Below are 21,780 nucleotides of genomic sequence, written 5' to 3'. Positions count from 1 at the left end.
GGTACAAGAACTATATTGGATAACCATGTCGGGAAATAAATTTCCTCAATGTGTCCGGCCCTGAGTAATTCGTCTACTTGTTCCTTTATTACCACATCGTTTTCAGGACCGAAATGCCGTTTCTTTTGAATAATAGGGCGACAACCCTTTATTACATTAAGCTTGTGTTCTGCTACCTCCCGATGTACCCCTACCAGGTCTGACACTAACCATGCAAAAACATCTTTATTTTTTTCCAAGTATTCCAATAAAGGTTTCTTTAACTGTGCATCAAGGGTGCAAGCAATTTTTACCATCCCAGAAGGAGGTGAGATCATGATTTCCTCAATTTCTTCTTCAACAATGACAGATGTGTCCTCTATCAGGTTGACCTTTTCCATGCCAGAAAGTCCAGGTCTGTCAACACTATTAGTCCTGGTCACCTTTTGCTCTATTCTGACCTCCTCCACATAACACTTGCGGGCAATAACTTGATCACCTTGTACTTCACCGATCTCATTACCAACTGGGAACTTCATTTTCTGATGCAGAGCCGATGCGATAGCCATGAAAGTGGTCATGGCCGGTCTAACGAGTATGGCATTATAGGAAGATGGAGCGTCTACTATAATGAAACTCACAATCTTGGTCTTGCGACCGTTGCTTTTTCCAAGAGTTAGGGGTAGATGTACTAACCCAACAGGTCAGATTACATGACCCGTGAAACCAAAGAGTGATTTTACGATGGGCTCCATCTTGTACTATCCTAGGTCCATTTGATTTATTGCTTCCTTGAATAGAACATTGACAGAACTGCCTGAATCCACAAAAATATGGGCTACATCATAATTTGCGACCATGGCCCTTATTACAATCGCATCATTATGGTTTCTAGAAACCCCTTTAAAATCTTCCGGCCCAAAAGAGAGGGTCTGGTTAGTATGGACAGTTTGATTTTCAATCTCCATATTTATTAATTTTCTACTGCTAGTTTTCCTAGCTTGATTGGAATCTCCATCAGTAGGGCCTCCAGAAATCATGTTGATAATTCCTCAAGCAGGCGGAGCCGGTCTTTGATGAGCTCGGTCCTCCCTGGGCTGGTCCTGATTTGGGCGATTGAAATCTTCATGGGGAGGAGCAGTCCTGGCTCTCTGTCGTGATCTTCCTCGTTGTCTCTTGTTCGGGCGATACCCTCTTGACGGATCAATATATTTTTTAATTCAGAATGTTGCTGTATTATACTTTCAATCTCTTGATCTAATTGACAACAGTCCTCCGTAGTATGCCCATACTCATTGTGAAAATGACAATATTTATCCGATTCCCTATTTCGAGGTCCCTTCTCAGTCCATGGATGCCTTTGTGTGAGTTTATGATCGTCACAAATTTGTAGAGCTCGGGTTTTTCTCATGCGCAAAGGAGTAAAAGATGTGAATTCACCTAATAGCGAGGGTCGGAAAGATTGTCCCGTACCCAAATTGCTATTCGGGACCCTGTGATTCTTTGGAATTTTGGGCCGCTTCCTCTTTATAGTTGCTATGGAAGTCTGTATTTCTTCCATGTTGACATATTTTTCAGCTCGGGCCAATAATTCCTCGTATGTCTCAGGTGGTCTTTTTATTAAAGATTTGAGAAAATCTTTTGTATCCAGCCCTTGCATGAAGGCACTGATGAGCAGGTCTGGTGTAGCCATGGGTACCTCCAGAGCCAAAGCACTAAACCTGCGAATATATGCTCTTAAATCTTCATGTTCATGTTGCTTGATTGCAAAGAGGTTGAAAGTGGTAGTAGGTCGCTTCTTGCTGCTAGCGAAGTGGTGCAAAAAAGATTTACTAAAATCCTTGAATTCCTTGATCTCCCCGGGGCGTAGCGTATTGAACCATCGCTGGGCTGGTCCTATAAGAGTAGTAAGGAAAGCCCTACACTTGATCTGGTCAGAATATTTGTGCAACAGAGCTGCATTCTCGAAGCGTGCTAGATGTTCCTCTGGATCTCCTTTACCATCATACTCCCCGACGTGAGGCAACTTAAATTGTTTGGGGAGGTTGGCATCCAGTATCTCCTGAGTGAAAGGAATGTTTCTTGTTGTGGTATCTAGGTACCCGACCTGCTTTTTCTTAAGTTGCTACATCTCTTCTTTCAACTTTTTGATCTCCTTCAGGTTGGCATTCTGATCGGGATGCGGGGGATTGGCTTCACCCCTCTCTGCCAAAGCCCTTTGGACGGCTTGATTTATCAACTGTTCCAAATTTGGGTTCTCTCCATTTTTATTAGCCATCGAAACTCTTTTTTTTTCAAATTCCCACGGATGCCGCCAATTGATGATGTCGAAATTTTACCTCGGATTCGGTCTGGTAGAATGGATCCTCCAAATCCTCTATGGAGCAGGTCGGGTCGGGTCGGATACCACCAAGTTCTGCACAAGCAACAACTAGGTCAGGGGGCGCCGAAAATGTTTTCGGCGTGACCCCTCTGATGCCTAAGTTAGTGTCTTGAAGGCAGAGGGTATGATGAGTGCGAAAAATGTGAGATATGAGTGTGTGAATAAAAGTGAGAGTGAATGTGTGATGAATGATGAATAGTGAGTAATGAATGAACACAACCAAAATAGTACCTGTATTTAAAGGAGAAAATAGAGTAAATTACCTAGTCGAATTATAACATGTCCTGGAGTAGGACTCTTCATTCATTGGACCGTTTGTAAGCTTATCTCTATCTTGTGAATATTTGAAAAGATCCAAGCTTATCTCGTATATATCAGAGTCCTAATTGCACTCGAAAAGAATACCTGTGGCCCATTAAAAATAGCCCAGGTCGGCCCATTATGACAAGCCCTGATCAAAGCCCAACGTAGCCCAACTAGGCTGGACCTTGACATGTTGGGCTATATCGGGTAGACCCATTATAAACGAGCTCGGGTTGAAATATTTTCTCGGGGTAACAAACTTAAAATTAGTTATTAATAACTATAACAAAAGGCATTATTCTTGCGGTTTGATTGGCTTTGCTGAATCATTTTATGTGTGTAGTGACCCGTTCTGGATCACCTACTTAGCAGAGACTTAATAATTCAATTAAACTTAATTATAAATACAATCAAAGATAACTGCGAACTCATAATTAATTACTAACCCAACATAATAAAACCGATATCAAATTAACCCAAAACAATAATTATACAACCTAAATCGAAACGAATACAATAACAAAACTCCACCTAAACTAAGTTGTGATAACCCCTGCATCCAAACCTTGTTCACCTACTACACGCATTCCCAACTTCTGGAAAATCTGCAATTGCCCCATGGAATAGAGTGTCCAAAAAACAATGAGAACGTGAGCGAGAAAAATGCTCAGTATGAATACGAGCATACACATGCTATGCATGCGTTAAGGTAAGCACATGCTAGCACGCTAGGGCATCGCATCAGAGGTGGCACATATCAGAATCTATGAGTATAGGTGACCTGATCCCGTACTAGCGGATCCAACCATCCAATAAGGAATAAGGGGCTGAGCGACCCCACTTTTAGTGATTGTAGCGACCCGACCCGGATCCACTACCTAATCAAAGTTAAGAGCATAATTAAGCATGCATTAAATAAAATCGCTGCGGAAGACTTAAATACAAGCAGACCGGTAGAATACAACCGGCTAACAAACTCGATTTATACAATTCAATCGAATTACTTAGATAAAAACCTACAGCTAAATACTATTGTCTTCAAGGTCGCTGGCTCCTCCAGGCCCCTGGTGCTCAATCCTGCACCTATACCTGCCCCGTCGAATAAGGTATCCAGATACACAGAAAATACTGGACGTGAGCTCTAAGCTCAATATGAAAGAACGGATAAACATACAAATATGATGCATGCAAATGACAGGGTATCCATATCTGGGATAACTGTATACGAACTGCTCAGGCTGGCGCCTGGAATATAAGCTCGTCACATCGGGGTAGCTAACCACTGTGTGCGACCACTCATTCTCGAATCACGAACACGGACCATGGAGTCCTCCAGGTATCAGTACCTAAGGGTACTCGATATCAAATGTCCTAACAGGGCTGAGCAACCCTAACTGGCTCATCTCGAAAGATATACAGATGTACAGGCACAAGATGATATGCACATGCCGCATAACAATAATAACATGCAAACACATAAATGCAACATATAAGAATGCATATCCGCTGGCAATCTCAGTCAGTACTTACGTACCTTTCTAAGGTAGTCCTAGTAGTCCCACTCTAGGTTCCAAGCCTATCATCAAGTCTACAATGCAAATACCCATGCATAATTTAATAAGCTCTAAAAGCCTTAACTAAGCTATTGCATACTCATAAATAATTTAAGGAGACCATAGTTATACCTGCGTCCGTTGTCAGCCCACTGATGGCGACTATTCCGCAACTACGGCACTCCCCTGCTGCAAATCCACAGCCTCAAACACGGCTCTACAACACAAGCACTGCTCCGCTACTATGTCAGACACTGTCTGACTATACTAAAACAAATATCCTACTCCAACTCTAAAATAAGAGTACCCAAAGCCCTAAAATTGGACCACAAGGGCGAAGGAGAGAATTCGGAATTGGTAAGAAATGAATGCCTCAGACCTTATATTTATAGGCATCGATCGGAACCTCCGATCCTCGATCGGAACATCCGATCCTGCCATCGGAGCTTCCGAACATCCTCATCTGCCACGTGTCAAAATCTCACTGGTTGACTTCGGATAGGGGTGATCGGAGCTTCCGATCCTGTTCGGAGCTTCCGATCAACCACACGTCATGGATGACGTAATTCAATCGGAGCTTCTGATCGTTCATCGGAGCTTCCGATCGTTCATCGGAGCTTCCGATCACCTTCGGAGCATCCGATCCTAACTTCGGAGCTTCCGATCTGTCTGACCTTCCGGAAAATTTTTGATCATTTTGGGTCTATTTTCGGGCTCCGTTAATCCATTTAGAAGTCTCCTTAATCACGTTTTACTAAATCTAACATGACCACATGATAATTACTCATTATCGTTAATTCTGGATATGGGCCACTACTTTTCCACCACCTTAAAAGGATTTCGTCCTCGAAATCTAAGGTAAACCTCGGGACTATAGTATAAACCATTCGTCCAATTCATTAGTAGTTCCGGTTCAAAACATCTGGTCAAATAACCTTCGACAATACCAAACCTCGCTAAACCTGCAAGGTCTGTTCATTCACTGAACCACATCAGAACATAAACTCGCACGCTTTTAACGATCACTCTGGAAATCACTGCCTTCTTATCAGCAATCCTGCGAGGATCGAGTAACACTGCTGACTATTGTCAGTTATCCATCGATAACCGCAACAACACGGCACCTTCGGTCCAAATTTCCGACTGTATCAGTCACCCTGCCTACAAATCTTAGCGATGACACTCCTGCTAAGATCGTAACTAGCCATCAGCTATTCTCTAGACATGCATGAACTCCATCGCTGCCCACGATAAAACCTGATACAACACATTGTATTTCACTGGTCTAACGGTAACATTGCATCCCTTGACGTTATCGCAAAGTTCTAAACAAATTGATCTAGATTTGACTTTAGGTCAAATCCTAGATATCCTTCTTCCAAGAACTCATGTGAGTTACTCTTTATCACTAAGGATAAAATATTTCTTCTCAAAACAGTACCTTATGCGAATAGAAATGGCAACTACCGGCCACCAGTTCGTAAAGCAATCGCATCACTGCCACCACTCTAATCATCTGAAATCCTTAGACTGATTGCGATAAACCTTGATCCGAATCCCGTTATCGTAGATAGCATCTACTCGATCGCATTAGTCATCCTTCCATGGATAACAACAAAATCCTGACAATTCCTGGCATCATAGTACGTACTTTCAGTACTCACTCTGCCCGATGAATGTTTCCCAAAGAACACCAACTAAGTAAACAGATGACAAAATCTTTATACACAATTTCTTGTCTAAATGCATCCTTTGAGGTCATCGCCTCGAAATTCACTACCATCCTGCTGAAACACTCAGATGGACCAACACCACCCTCAGCATTAGTAGCCTATATCGAATGCTTACTTCTATCTCGGAACTAGAGATAGTATCGACAAAAATGATTCCAGTTATCCTATTTTAGATAACCGAACCCTTGGCTGACTAGCAGGGATAACCAAACTGATTCACCTTGATCCCGCACAGAATCTATCAATACTAGTGGCAATTATGTTATCTAATCCTTTCAATGACACAGCATATCAAAACGCACTGGGATATCAGTGACAACAATCCTGCCAGACTCAGAAACACAAGTCTCAACTGCTGTCTCATCCCATGAAACAACTAATGCTAACCTGTTAATGTTCATTGAAATCCATGAGCACTTGTCGAATCGCCTCTCAAGAACAAATCTCGAGAAATCTGCTGGAAGTCCTCAAGCTAAACATTCTGACTAACAGTCCCCAAAATTTGTCCACTGACAATCCTGGGACAATCACTGAATCCTATTTCCGCAAACTGGATAAATCATTGCTAAAACCAAGCAATGTTCAGATCAAAATCCGTCAATGGTAGTCTCAGTAATGCTATTAACTATAAAATGATCACAAGAGCCATCCTATGGCTACTCTTGTGATTTGCAGAATCCAAAATCCCCGATTCTAGCATCCCTGGAGATTCCTTAGCGACTAAATAATTCCCTAAATGCACTTGAATTGCTATATCAAAGCATAACATACTTAAGTATTATTCCCAGTACTTCTTGATTCACTATATCCTAATCAGTACCAATTGGAATAATCTGATCAATCAAATTGATATACTGTAGCTCTCGCCATGCCTGACGGTACCAATTCTAATCAGACAATCATTGATCGATGAAACTCTCATGGCCGATCAATATCGATGATCTCATTGCCACACGTCCGCAAAACCCAACTACTTGGAATCAAAATAATCACCGCTGATTCAATCACTCATCTTTGACAAAGTCAGACAACAGTTACAAGTAGTCACTAGTGCTAAACCTGCACCAGTCTAGACATACTATCCACTATTTATATTCATTCAAGATGATCATAAGGACTCTTTCAACCCAAGCCGCAATACAAGTCCGAAAGATTTCAAATATCGCTGAACATGCTCCTGATAACTATATCTCTTGTTAAGACTGCAACAAATCGAAAATGAGGTTACTTGTCGCAGTGTCCCACCTGAAATCACCACCAAGTGTACACTGGCATAATTCACGCTATCCTCACGCCTCAAATAGTCATGTACAATCCTTAGCATCGGATATAATCTATCACTGAAGGAAGCCATCATTGCTGAAAAATACTCATCCCCGAGTCAAATGTTCTAGGAAGTTCACAAACCCATCTCCTGGATAACCCTTATCACAAGAGCATCCAAACACCGACTACATCCACTAGTCTAGCAGTATCCAATAGGCTAGAACTATCTGCTCAGAGTACGCAATTGTCAAGGAAATCCCTCCAAGACTGGTTCTTATGACAAAACTACAAACCAATATCTCTGACGACAGTCAGATGATATCTAAACCACTGATACATAACCAGTCATCTAATCCAAAGTCATACCCCGTTGTGACTGTTACCAAAACTCTAGACTAGGTAGCCTTCCCACCGCCAATCCTGAAGCACAAAGGCTTCCAGGCATTCTCTGAAGTACAAAAGACTCCCAGAGTAACATTGGCATAGGGTCGCGCTCCATCATGTCTAGTTATGGTCATAGTTCACAACTCTCGGCATATACTCGACCTAGTTCCGGATGAAATCCCATCATCACGAATTATTAACCTATGAAGGTCAATCAGGATACTGTTCTACGGAAACAACCTAGAACGAAACTCAAAATTCTAAACAAGATCAATATTTCCATACTACCAGATGAATCACCTCATCACTGGCACTAACCCAGTCGAACGACTAATTAGGTCAATCCTAGGAAAACACCTAGACTAACCCCATGTCGATCCGTTACAGTTGGCTTACTCAAAACCCATGAGCTAACATAGTTGATCACCAATCAACTAATTCCAAGTCAAACTTATTAAAATTACTTGCAATCTATCATGAATTGCTGAGCAAACAAATCAATAAAACATGTATCATTACTTCAAGTTTGTACAATTTCTTTATTACAATCCCATGTAATACATTACAATATCCTGAAAATACAACAAGATGTACATCCAATAACTTGAAATGATACAACCAAATTCTGGTGATTCATTACAACTGAAATACTGTTTACAACTACATCAATACAGTATTTAAAATCATCGTACTAGTCTTGTTCCTTGAGCATGAAGCTTCTAATCGACACATGCATCGATACAAGCATACTCCCGTCCAAGTCTCTCTACATGTCCTCCAGCGAAGAACTCCGGAGAAATGGCACATGATAGCTAACTAGCTATGCTCTGAGTCAGTGCATGTCAGTCGACTTCTTCTGCTCACGATCTACCATCAGCGTTCTTCTTATACCCAAATCATGCTTTTGAACATGAAGTTTCCCGTATGCCTTCCAAAAGCATCGATACAAGCATACCGGCAAAAACATGTTCTCCACGAGTTTACAGACCTTACACTCAAAACCTGTCATGCCTTAGGCACTCAAGGTATCTCCTGTGAAGGTCTATCTGACAATCTCTCCAGCTACGAGTGGAGAATCTTCAAGGACTGGAACTACCTGGATTACTAAACACCATTCGTCCCAAAAAGCCCTCAGAGGTATCTGACGTGATATACATGATCTTTTCTTCCAGTCTTCTTTGGCTGGAATCCATATATTCTTCGATCAGCATTCCAATGCATCGAATGATGAACTGTCCTCATGGCAGTCAGTCTATCTATCGATATGCTACTACTGGTGTTCTCATCACTGCTGCATTCCTTATTGTAAAAACTTATGCCGCAAACCTCGGCAATGAAGAACAACTCTTCTTTCGCTAGGCCTCAATAAATCCTACAAGGATAATCAAGAAGTCTTATTATCAATTTCCTAAGTCCCTTGCATGCAGCTCTGATACCATAAATATAGCGACCCGACCCGGATCCACTACCTAATCAGAGTTAAGAGCATAATTAAGCATGCATTAAATAAAATCGATGCGGAAGACTTAAATACAAGTAGACCGGCAGAATACAACCGGCTAACAAACTCAATTTATACAACCCAATCGAATTACTTAGATAAAAATCTACAGCTAAATACTGCTGTCTTCAAGGTCGTTGGCTCCTCCAGGCTCCTGGTTCTCAATCCTGCACCTACACCTGCCCCGTCGAATAGGGTATCCAGATACACAGAAAATACTGGACGTGAGCTCTAAGCTCAATACGAAAGCACGGATAAACATACAAATATGATGCATGCAAATGACAGGGTATCCATATCTGGGATAAATGTATACGAACTGCTCAGACTGGCACCTGGAATATAAGCTCGTCACATCGGGGTAGCTAACCACTGTGTGCAACCACTCATTCCCGAATCACGGACGCGGACCACGGAGTCCTTCAGGTATCAGTACCTAAGGGTACTCGATATCAAACGTCCTAATAGGGCTGAGCAACCCTAACTGGCTCATCTCAAAAGATATACAGAAGTACAGGCACAAGATGATATGCACATGCCGCATAATATAATACAATGCAAACACATAAATGCAACATATAAGCATGCATATCCGCTGGCAATCTCAGTCAGTACTTACGTAACTTTCTAAGGCAGTCCTAGTAGTCCCACTCTAGGTTCCAAGCCTATCATCAAGTCTACAATGCAAATACCCATGCATCATTCAATAAGCTCTAAAAGCCTTAACTAAGCTATTGCATACTCCTAAATAATTTAAGGAGACCATAGCTATACCTGCGTCCATCATCATCCCACTGATGACGACTATCCCGCAACTAGGGCACTCGCCTGCTACGAATCCACAGCCTCGAACACGGCTCTACAACACGAGCACTGCTCCGCTACTATGTCAGACACTGTCTGACTATACTAAAACAAATATCCTACTCCAACTCTAAAATAAGAGTACCCAAAGCCCTAAAATAGGACCACGAGGGCGAAGGAGAGAATTCGGAATTGGTAAGAAATGAATGCCTCGGACCTTATATTTATAGGCATCGATCGGAACCTCCGATCCTCGATCGGAACTTCCGATCCTTGATCGGAACGTCCGATCTTGCCATCGAAGCTTTCGAACATCCTCATCTGCCACGTGTCAAAATCTCACTGGTTGACTTCGGATAGGGGTGATCGGAGCTTCCGATCAACCACACGTCATGGATGACGTAATTCAATCGGAGCTTCCGATCACCTTCGGAGCATCCGATCCTAAATTCGGAGCTTCCGATCTGTCTGACCCTCTGGACCATTTTTGATCATTTTGGGTCTATTTCCGGGCTCCATTAATCCATTTAGAAGTCTCCTTAATCACATTTTACTAAATCTAACATGATCACATGATAATTACTCATTATCGTTAATTCTGGATATGGGCCACTACAGTGATCCACTCCCGGATCACCTACTTAACAATAATAACATGAAATTATATCTTAAAGTACGAATACAAATTAAAAAAAGTGAAAAGTAAACCTTACAACAAATCAACTGGAAGAATACAACCGGTCCTAAAATCCAAGGTGAAATATAGTTTATACAACTCTATCGAAAGCATTACTGAAAATACTCTCAACCTAAGATTGGAAACAATCACGATCCATAGAAACAACTGCAACCTCAACGACCGCTCCCTCCGGGTTCGTCAAACCTAAGCCCTGCCCCGTGGAATGAGGTGTCCAAGACAAAACCGAGGACGTGAGCGATAACATCTCTCAGTACGAAAATATGATTATACACATGCTATGAGTGCCAATGCAAATGTATGGTTACCGGAAACCAATAACGGTAAAATTTTCTCAGTCAGTGACGCCATGGTATGTAGCACTCTGGTCGTCGCATCAGGAGGTGGCTCACACTTCAAAAAGAATCTATGGATATCGGTGATCTGATCCCACACTAACAGATCCAACTATCCACTCTTGAATATGGGTATGAACGACCCCACTACGGGTTATATCAAGGTACTGGCTCAACATTATCATGTATGAAGCATAATAATCATGATATAATATATAAACATAAAACATTCCATATAAACATGCAAACATAGTACATGCATACTCAACCAGGATATCTTGAATAGTACATACATATCTCTAATCAAGCAACCTAGCAATTCAGGCTCACAATTCTAAGCCTATAAGAAATTAATTACCATATCACTCATTGTGTACTAAAAACCTTAACTATATTAATAACTACTCCCAAAAGCTAATTAAAGTCTAGACTCATACCTGCATCCGTTGTCAGCCCACTGATGGCGATGGCCCCAAACTTTAGGCACAACTTCTCTACGATCCCGATAGCGCTTCTTTATCTCCTGGCCCTCAATACGATGCATATAAACCATTATAAGTAGACTGGAATGAAAGAGAGAGAAGTGATAAATTGGCAAGAGAAATGGATCAGAGGTTTCGAACTCACCATGTCTAATCACCAATCAAAAAAATCATAACTATTTGTCAGAGGGAGATAGGACCTTCCGAACTTCTGAACTGCTCAGTGCATCTGACTTCAACATCTTCTTCCGAAGAGAAATGGATCAGAGGTTTCGAACTCACCATGTCTAATCACCAATCAAAAAACTCATAACTATTTGTCAGAGGGAGATCGGAGCTTATGAACTTCCAAACTGCTAAGTGCATCCGATTCAACATCTTCTTCCGAACCTGTTCGAAGCTTTCTATATTCTCTTCGGAGGTTCCGAACTACCCAGACCCTTGGATTCTAATGGACCAATTCTTTATGTTTTGAATCCGATTTTCAACTTATTAAACCCAAATAAGGATTCCTTAATCAAGTTTTTACCGATTAAACTTGTTTATACAATTGATTAACTTAATTAGAAAATCGGGCTACAACACCACTACAGGCTATAACAAGGTATATGTTCGACATGATAATTCATGAAGCATAATGATAGTGACATAATATATGCACATAAAACATGACAGGTAAACATGAAACACATATAATATGCACATTCAACCCGGATATCTCGAATAATACTTTCGTACCCCAGCAACTATCCTATCTGAACAATCATCTACAATCCATCACTATGTACCAAGATAATTCCATACACTTACATTGATCTAAAAGCCTTAACTAAACTAATAGATACTCCTTAATACTACTAGAGATATCAGACTACTTGCGTCTGTTGTCAGCCCGCTGATGTCAAAGGCCCTGACCCAAGCACAGCTTCGCTACATGTAGTGACCCACCCCAGAATTACCTACTAATCATACTTAGGCATGCAATTAAAACTTACAGCATATATTCCTGAGACTGAATGCCAGCCAGAGAGGACTATTCAAACATTATAGGATATGCTAAGGGCTTCAATGATGGAATTTGTATTATCATGGTTGGATCAATTTCCGATGTTAGATTTTGCTAATAATAATAGTTTTCATCGCAGTATTGACATGACAACATTCGAGGCTCTCAATGGTCGCCCTTTTTTTGTACACCATTGTTCTAGGATAAGTTAGGGGATGACAGGTTGAAGAACCAGAGTTGATTCAATAGATTGTCGATAAATTCAAACTGATCAAAAAGATATTCAGAGGCGCACAAGATAGGAAAGCCAGTTATGCCAACACCAGGCGCATACCTCTACATTTTGAGTCAGGAGAGCATGTGTTCTTGTGAGTTTTGCCTTTTCAAAAGGTTATGAGGTTTGGTCTCAATAGCGAGTTAGTGCCGAGATTCATTGGTCTGTTTGAGATCATAGAGAAGGTTGGAGATGTTGTTTATTGTTTGGCTTTACCGTCGTATCTTTCCAGCATCCACAATGTATTCCACGTGTCTCCTCTCCGTTAGTATGTGGCAGACGAGTCGCATGTATTGATATTATGAAAGTGTATGAAACAATTGAATGTTCTAGCACAAATGTGATCCTCAATTATCAGATATCTAACTTGAATGTGTGCTTTTGAATTGTGAAGACTATTAAAATTTGAAAAGTCGACTAAAATCTTGATCGCGGTAATAGATTTTTGAGTGAAAAGTGTTCAAGCATTTTCCTCAACTGATCTCCATCCTTATTTATAAGCACGATTTGCAACAGGCAAAATTACATACAAATTTAACCGTTCCTCACATTAATTTCCCGTCAACCTTATACTGACGGAGTAGAGATACGTGGAACACATTGTGAATGCTGGAGAAGCGTAGTGGTAATGCCAAATGATAAGCCACATCCCTTACTTTCTATAGGATCTGGAAATCTTGGTACTAATTTTCCCTTCATAACAAAACTCATCACCTTCTGCAAAGGTTAAACTCACAAGAACACATGATCTCTTGGCTCAAAATGCAGAGGTATACGCTTGGTGTTGGCATAACTGACCTGTCTTACTTCACAACTATGAATCTTTTCTTGATCAATCAACTCTGGTCCCTCAACCTGCCGCTCCCCAACTTCATCTCAGAACAAGGGTGTTCGACAACGACGACCATAGTGAGCCTCAAACGGTTCCATGCCAATACTACGATGATAGCTATTAAGTTGGATTTTGAAACACAAGAACTCTTGATTTTGATGATAAATTTTTTTTATTGTATTTTTAAAATATTTAATATATTTTGAAGTTGATAATTCAATATGGGAGCCAAAACTCGAATTTAGTCAAAACTTAATGTCTGGCAAGATTTTAGTATTTTGATGATAGCTCACATTTCAGTGATTGACCGCTAAATTCGGTAACAACTAGCAAGTATACTTGGTCAAGTAATAGTAAGTGGATTTAAGTCCAAGTATCGTACCCTCAGAGACTGTTATTAGTAATTACCAAACTATAATTATTTTTACTTAATCTAGACTAACAAATAAAAGTGATTTCAGGATTTTAGCTAAGGAATAAATTGTAAATAAAATCAATTCAAATAAACCGCATCAAGAATTTTTAAGTTTATATCAATGAAGAAAATATTCGATCAAGGACACACGTAGGTACCGAAAAAATCATGCAACGAGTAGACGATTTAGGACTCAGATTAAATCTTAAATTACGGTGAATTCTCCTAAATTGTTTAAAAATCTATTTCTAGAACAATTAAACATATCCAAATGTTGACGGATTAATTTTCATAATTCTAATAAAATTAAAATGTATTAAGAATCATGAATATTCAGTTTGTACCTAAAAGCGCACAATGAAATCGAATACTATTTATAGTCGATTTAACCTTGTGTTGATTAATGAAGTGATCGAAATCAATTCCTCCCCTTTCGACTTGGAATCGATTAACAGGAAAGTAAACAATTGGCTAGATTATTCACAAGAAAAATTTAAATACAAAAATCAATAATATAAAACCAAATCTGAAAAATTCGAAACAAACATTCAAGTTTTCTACATAGATTTGTTCGGCCAAATCACGTGGCTTTGATCGAAATAAAACCTACTACTCAAAGTTTAACATAATTCATAATCAAGTTTTTCAACCCAAAACATGAATCCAAAAATAAAAAATAAAAATAAATAAAGAAGAGTAGAACGAGCTTGAAGATGTATTCGCCTCCTTTGCTCTAGAACATGTTCGGAACCCTCAATATGATGATAAAATAGCTATTTATACATCCAAATATTCAAGAGATCAAATCTTACTCAACCAAGGAATTTCCCAAAAATAAAATTCTGCACGCCCGTCTTGCTCGAGCGGCAACAAGTCGCGCTCGAGCGAGACATCTTCTGCTATATTATCGAGTTTCCACCTCGTTTGAGCGGCAACAAGTTGCGCTCAAGCGATAGACACTCTGCAATTTTTCTCATCTTCACTTGGTCTCGCTCGAGCGGTAGAAACTTGCGCTCAAGCGAGAGGATTTCTATCCAATTCTTCCACATTTCATGAATTTTCTACAAAATAAACCAGGAGAGACATTATGCAGACAAATGAAATATAACATAAACTAATTAAAAACATGAATATAAACACATGAATGCATGCAAAACAATAATGAAACAACCCAAAAATATGCACATAAAACCCAAAACTTTCCTCGCCCTCGAGCAAGACTAACAAAAAGCAATCATGCAACACAAACATAAGTAAGGAAGAATAATGAAAATTAAAGCCTCATAGAAGTTCCCAACCAACAAAACAAAATCCACAAATGCTCCCGATTTTTCATAATACACCATCATTTTTGCGTGAATTTGTGTGTGTGTGTCATGTTATTCCAGGTACATGCAACTTTAAAAGAATCTGTTCTAAGACTGCTTACAGACCTATGAAAAATCAGTGCAAGTATCACAATCAAGAGCTCCTTCATCCCAACAATTTCTAACAAAAACACAACTCTCTAGAGATATATTACGCACCTCTTGCACCCGATTTTCTTAATCCCCAATAATCACCCGCATACTTAGCTATAACTAAGATAGGATTCGAATTTCAATCCCATCGTCTATAGCCCGGATGAAGCTACAATCCCATTGAACCCGTGAACTTAGCCATGGATCAGTGATTAGAATTTCAATCACTCTCCAGGCCCGGATGGAATTTTTTTATTTCAAAAATTTAGATTTTTTAAATTTTAACCCCATTGAGTCCGCATACTTAGTTAAGAACAAGGCGACTAGGATTTCAATCCCTTGTTCATAACCCGGATGGAGCCAACTTTGTTTTCACAAATATTTTCCTAAAAATTTTAATAGGTGCGCCCAAGATCGTACGTGCAATGTCATAAAATCATTGGAACTCAAAAGATACTATCAAAATCAACAAACACCTATTGCCATGCAATGGTCACACAGACACAAACATCATCAATGAAATCGCTACATTTCACTGGTTTAAAATGTGCGCTTAAAATTATTCACGGTTCAACCTACGGTTTCTCATGTTCAATCCAGAGCAAAAAAAATTTCACAAAAATTATTTTTCTCAACAACTTCATCATCATTGGCTATCAATCATCATATTTCTTATGCAAAACACAACAAACATTAAATGAATGAAACATGATGACAAGAATACGAACTATATGCATTTAACTAAACATTATGGATGCAACAAAATAATAAATATGCATAGCTAAACTACACCCCCCATACTTATCTAAAACATTTCCCTCAAGGCTCTAGAAACACAACACAGAGAAACATATAATGTATAACAAATAGAAACAAACAAAATTAAAAAAAAATAGAGACTCCCCTGGTTCATGGTTGGGAAGGTGCAACATCATCATCCTCATACTCAGGCGGTGGAACTTGGAAGTTAGGAGCTGGGGCAGCAAACTGGAACTGGAATGGCGGAGGGTACTGCGGAGTAGCGGGAAACGTTGAGGCATCGAGACCAAGCTGAGTGGTCATCCCTCGTATCATAGCATCCATGGCCTGAAGATGTGCACTAGTAGCAGCCATGTACTTATTCTGTTAATGAGCAAACTCAGTAAGTTCCTCGACCAAATCGGGTAGGGAGCGACGACGGGGATGAGGTGGACATGCTACGGCAATGCTCGAACTGGCTCCACCTCCCGAAGGAAAATCTTTCTTCGTCTTAGCTTCCTTCATCAGCACAAGGGCCCTATCAATTAGTTGACTTGGTTGCATCCACTCCTCATCGGCCCGAACTTCCACACCAAATTGAACACAAAGCTCATAAATAATGGTGGCAAAACATAGGGCCCACAGAATGAGTGTAGATAGATCTCCGGATATCGCTGTGAATCAATTGGCCCACATTGATCGGTCAATCCAAATCCAACGCATATAGTATAATGGCGCTGGAATTGTTCACCCCACTAGTATGTGATATCGGCATCATTCGTTTAGAAACAAAAGAAAACCACGTAGCCAACTCCAAAAGTAGATAACGCTCCGGAAAGTGTTGGTAGGAGAAAGGGTCATGCCAAGAAGCTCCTTCATAGCACAATTGATCGATGATCAAATTAAAGTCCAGCTCGGCCTTCAAGCACTGATAGAGGCTATCATCGACATTGGGAGTTTCAAGTAAGACGTTAATAGTAGCTTCATCAAAGGAAACTATTTTTCCCCTAATGTACGCCTTTCCATCCTCACGTTCGGTCGCATTGGCATAGAATTCGCGGACAAGGGGTACAATTGCGTCTTTAGGTTATTTACAAAAAGTTTCCCAATTACGATTCTGAATATCAATATCCACCCCACTATATCTAAAAGTAAGCTCAATACCCTGTTCGGGAATAGGAGAACGATGTAATTTCGCGTGATCGTACCTCTCCTTTTCCACTCGATTGATGAATTTTTCGGCGAGTCCCGTCGAAGATGAAGATACCGGAGCGCGTTGAGTCTAGGATTCACGGGTTAGACGAATGCATTTGGGTGGAATCGGGAACGGATAATGCGAGTGATCTTTGATAGAAGCGTATGCAAGATCAACAGGGGAGATCCGACGGTGCAAGTGAGAAACGGAGGTCGGAAATAGCGGTGGAGCAGGGCGGTGCAGCGATCATCTGGGTGAGAGGCAGCGGCCGGAGGATGACCTACGACGAGGAACAGAGATAGAGCGTGGTGGAGTAGTGCTGCACGACGGAGAAGATGAGAAGCGTCTGGTGCGAGTTTGGTAGTGCAACGATGGAGAACAAGGCGGCGCAGCGGCTGAGTAACGGTGGAGATTTAGCGGTGATCGGCGATGGTAGGATTCCGGGTATGCCCTATAAATCGAGAAAACGAAGTGAAGATGGTGTGTAGAGAAAATTTGGTGCTAGTTTTCTCGATTTGTAAAGAATAAAATGATAACAAGAAGGAGGAAATAATATAATATATCGGGTCAGATTTGTTCTCGCTCGAGCGCAAGATGTTGCCGCTCGAGCGAGGCCAAAAATTTTTCAAACCCAGAGAATGTCTCGCTCGAGCGCATGAAGATGCCGCTCGAGCGAGGCATAAGTTCAAAAATTTGCTGGAAACCAGAACCCTCCTCGCTCGAGCGCAAGAAGTTTCCGTTCGAGCGAGGTAAACTTTTTCAAAAAATTTTGAAAATTTTAAATTTTTAAATAAAATAAAAGAAAACTAAACTAATAATTAATAAAATAAAGGAAGGGAAAGAACACTGGGTTGCCTCCCAGTCAATGCTAAATTTATAGTCTATAGCCCGACTATACTTTCCTTTCATTTTTTCGGGTCCTGCAATTTGATTGTTGTTTGGGTTTTATCCACAAGTCCACCTCGATAAATTTTGACCCTTTGACCATTAACCTTGAATGCTCCGGTTGTAGTACTAGAAATATTCACTGTGCCATATGGGAGTACTTGCGTAATAGTAAATGGGCCTGACCATCTCGATCGCAACTTACCTGGCAGGAGTGTCAAACGTGAGGGAAATAACAAAAATTTTTGATCTACCTCAAACTCACGGGAAACAATGTGTTGATCATGCCATCGTTTGGTTTTTTCTTTGTAGATCCGGGCATTCTCATAAGCATCAAGTATCAACTCATCTAGCTCATTTAGTTGCTATCACACCCCGAAACCGGGCTTAATTGACATCGGCATTGTTAACAATTTAACATTGAAACAACAAGCATCGTTGTAGTAACCCGCATTTCTGATTAGTGATTCAATGAGTAATTAATCACGTTATCATGTTTAGATTAAGTAAAAACATTATTAAGTAAGTTCCTGTTGGGATAACGGACTTCAGAAATGGATTCAGAGCACTCGAACTAGTTGAATTGGTTCAGCAGGACCGGACGGTTCGATGAGGAGTTCGGACGATCCGAAGTGGATCGGAAGCTTCGTGCCAAGATCGGAAGCTCCGTCGGCAAGATCGGAAGCTCCGATCTGACTCGGTGAACACGTCATCGCTTACGTCAACAAGGTGACGTCATGGCTGACGTAATATTGAGTGATCGGACGCTCCGAAGGTGCGATCGGAGGTTCCGATCCTGATCAAACGTTCCGAACAGGGATGGAGGTTCCGATCGCCGTCTATAAATAAGGGGTCCGAGCCCTCATTCTGTGCACCAAATTTCCCTCCTTTCCTCTGGTTTTAGAACCTTCTTACTTAGATCTACGGAGTTCTAGGCATCCTATTGGGAATCCGGAAGTTGCCTAGCGATCCCGGCGTCGTAGCGGAGGCGTGCCTAAGTTTTGAGGCGATTCTAAACCAGCGGGCTGACGACGGACGAAGGTATAATTTGGCTTCCTAAAAATATTTAGGAGTATGCAATAGCTTAGTTAAGGCTTTTAGAGCTTAATTCTTGATGCATGGATATTTTCATTGTAGTAGCTAGTAGATTGGACTAGTAGGCTTGGAGTCTAGACCTGCAGAGCTAGGTTTGACCAGCAGTGTTAGAGGTACGTAAGTACTGACCGAGATAGTCAGCATGATATATTTGCTTATATGTTGCATGAGTATGTGCTATATGTTTTATCATATTTTAGCATGTTTTACCTCCTTAGCACATACATTATTTTACGTGTGACTGCATCCGGAGAGATGTGAGTCATTGACAGTCTCCATAGGGAACGATGATCTCATTCTGGACTCGATTCAGGTATGATAGTTTCCATATGAGGCTTGTATCCTGTTTTGGATTCGGGTCAGGATGGGGTTGGCTCAGCCCTGATATGGAATATACGAGTACCCCGCGGAGTAGCTCTCTAGCAGGTACTGTATATTCTCGGCGCCATGAGAAAGTGTTTTCACTTGAGTTTTAAATCATCTGTGTGCATATATTTGTATTTATATCATTGCTTCGTATTGAGCGTTCTAGCTCACGCCCCTGTGTTTGGGTATCGTGTACCTTGTGGCGGGGCAGGTTTGAGGCTGGACGGTTCAGGCGGCTCTCAGCAAGATTGAGCTTTGGGGAGTGCGAGGTAGTAGAGGGTAGGGATTTATTTACCCTAAACCTTCAATTTGGTTGTATAATAGTATTTATACTTGTGACAGCGTCAGTTGTATTCTGCCGATTGGATTTGTTGTATTTTAATTATCCTCTCTTTACGCTTTAAGCTTTTATTGCGTGCGCTTTTACTATAACTCTGATTAGGTGGTGGATCCGGGTTGGGTCACTACAATCGTAGTACAAATCTTGCCAAATAATCAGTCTATTTCATATACTCTAACTGTTTTTACAGGGAAAAACACAAGTGCGGAAGCAATAACGTAGTAAGAAATAAGACTGGAATAAATTCTTGAATTTTCATATCTTGAACTTGATCACCAATCCCAAAATGCATGTTTTTCATGATCCCTTCTAGTTGATATTCTTCATTATCTGGGGAGGGAAGTAAAGGGTGAGTGTTTTGAGAAACACTCAGCAAGTGGGGGCCGATCGGACATGATAAAGACCAAAATATATTTATATGTACACATGTACATTTCATAATCTCAAAATAAAATAAGCATTCCGAATCTGACACAAATACAAAGCAAACATTGCACTGATAATTATCTCATTTTTTGTGGTTTACTGATCAGTCCCCTATATGTTACTCCTCTAAAGGGCGAGGCCAAAGGAACGGTTATTATAACCCACTGCATCAAGGCCATATCAAATCAAATTTTCGGAAATTTCTTACCCATTTCTAAATCGACTCTTAAGAGTGCATCTCAAATATTTCCAAATAACTCTAACATGATTCAAATAATATCACAAATAACCAACAAATAGCATATCAAAGTGAAACGGATATACGTATCATACCGATCGAATTTTCAAAAGCTTATGTAATTATTTTATAAAGCTTAAACTCACACACAAAAATGAATATAAGTGTAAAAAATTATATCATGAAATAGAAGGATAAAAGCCCACTTACTGTATTCGATTATTAAGCAAATCGTGTAGGATCTGATGTTGGTGGAAAACCTCAAACGTGAGCAGAAACTATTAAAGCTTCTTAATCGACTTCGGCGCTCTTTCTTGGATCAACTTCGGACACATTTTCTTGGCTTTTTTTGCTGTAGATAACTGCATTTGGGCTGATTACTCCTTCGAAATTGAATAGAAATTTTGATCAAAAATGGACAGTAAGTCTACTCAATTTTGGAAAGAAAACTCCTTCAAATCGATGCCGCACTCTGAGTTTTCTTGGTAGATTCAGAGGCTTCAAGAATAGACTAAAGCTTGCTCTCGAAAATGTTTTTCAAATTCTCGACAATGGCCAGCAGATTTCCTTTGATATGATGCCGAGTTCTTCAAGATTTTTGGGCAGCACTTGTGCTAAAAAATGAGCAGAGTTTTTTAGCTTCAAACTGCTTCTTGTTGAACTGCTTCTGCTGTGCTTCGCAAGAACAGAAAACTAGTGGTTTGCAATTGGCTTCAAGTTTCTGTTGCCGAAGATGGTAACTGGAACACCAACTTGATACTTGAAAGTGGCAGGAGACTGGAACTCAAAAATGTGGAAGTATAGTGCTCCAAGTTTGGGCAGAAAACTTCTCCGAAACGGGAACCTAGCTATTCTTGAAAATGGCAGATGGTTGTGTGGAATTGTGGAGCTTGAATTGCATGCTTTTCCATCAGCTTGATTCATTATTTATAGGCTACAAAATGGGAGCTGAAACACCCCCATTCATTGAAAATAATTTGAATTAACAACAATTATTCCCATTGATTTTTGTTGTTACAACTCTTGGCTTCACATCAGTTTCAAATTTGAAAAGTCTGCCTTTATTCCTTCGGTTATGGCTACCTTCATT

The 21,780-nt window shown here is 40.4% G+C and overlaps 1 protein-coding gene across 1 annotated transcript; it reads right to left on the bottom strand.

The window, feature by feature from the left end:
- Positions 1 to 1,015: 1,015 nt before the first annotated feature.
- LOC140863174 (uncharacterized) lies at positions 1,016 to 16,520 on the bottom strand. The gene is made up of 2 exons (XM_073266393.1): positions 16,338 to 16,520; positions 1,016 to 2,041 (listed from the first exon to the last, which is right to left on the bottom strand). The coding sequence occupies exons 1-2, from the start codon at positions 16,518 to 16,520 to the stop codon at positions 1,016 to 1,018; spliced, it is 1,209 nt and encodes a 402-aa protein (XP_073122494.1).
- Between the last annotated feature and the right edge of the window lie 5,260 nt (positions 16,521 to 21,780).

The sequence above is a fragment of the Henckelia pumila genome, chromosome 1 (assembly GCF_033568475.1).
Source record: "Henckelia pumila isolate YLH828 chromosome 1, ASM3356847v2, whole genome shotgun sequence".
Classification (NCBI taxonomy): domain Eukaryota; kingdom Viridiplantae; phylum Streptophyta; class Magnoliopsida; order Lamiales; family Gesneriaceae; genus Henckelia; species Henckelia pumila.
Note: the sequence above shows the minus strand (reverse complement) of the source record. Positions and strands in the feature narration are given on the sequence as shown.

Bases quoted from the DNA above. Each gene is read 5' to 3' on its own strand.
- LOC140863174 (XM_073266393.1), bottom strand. From the start codon at position 16,520: ATGGCTGCTACTAGTGCACATCTTCAGGCCATGGATGCTATGATACGA. The intron at 2,042-16,337 runs GTTGCACCTTCC...CCTTTCACTCAG, and splicing joins CTGAGTATGAGGATGATGAT to GAGATACTGGATGCCAACCT.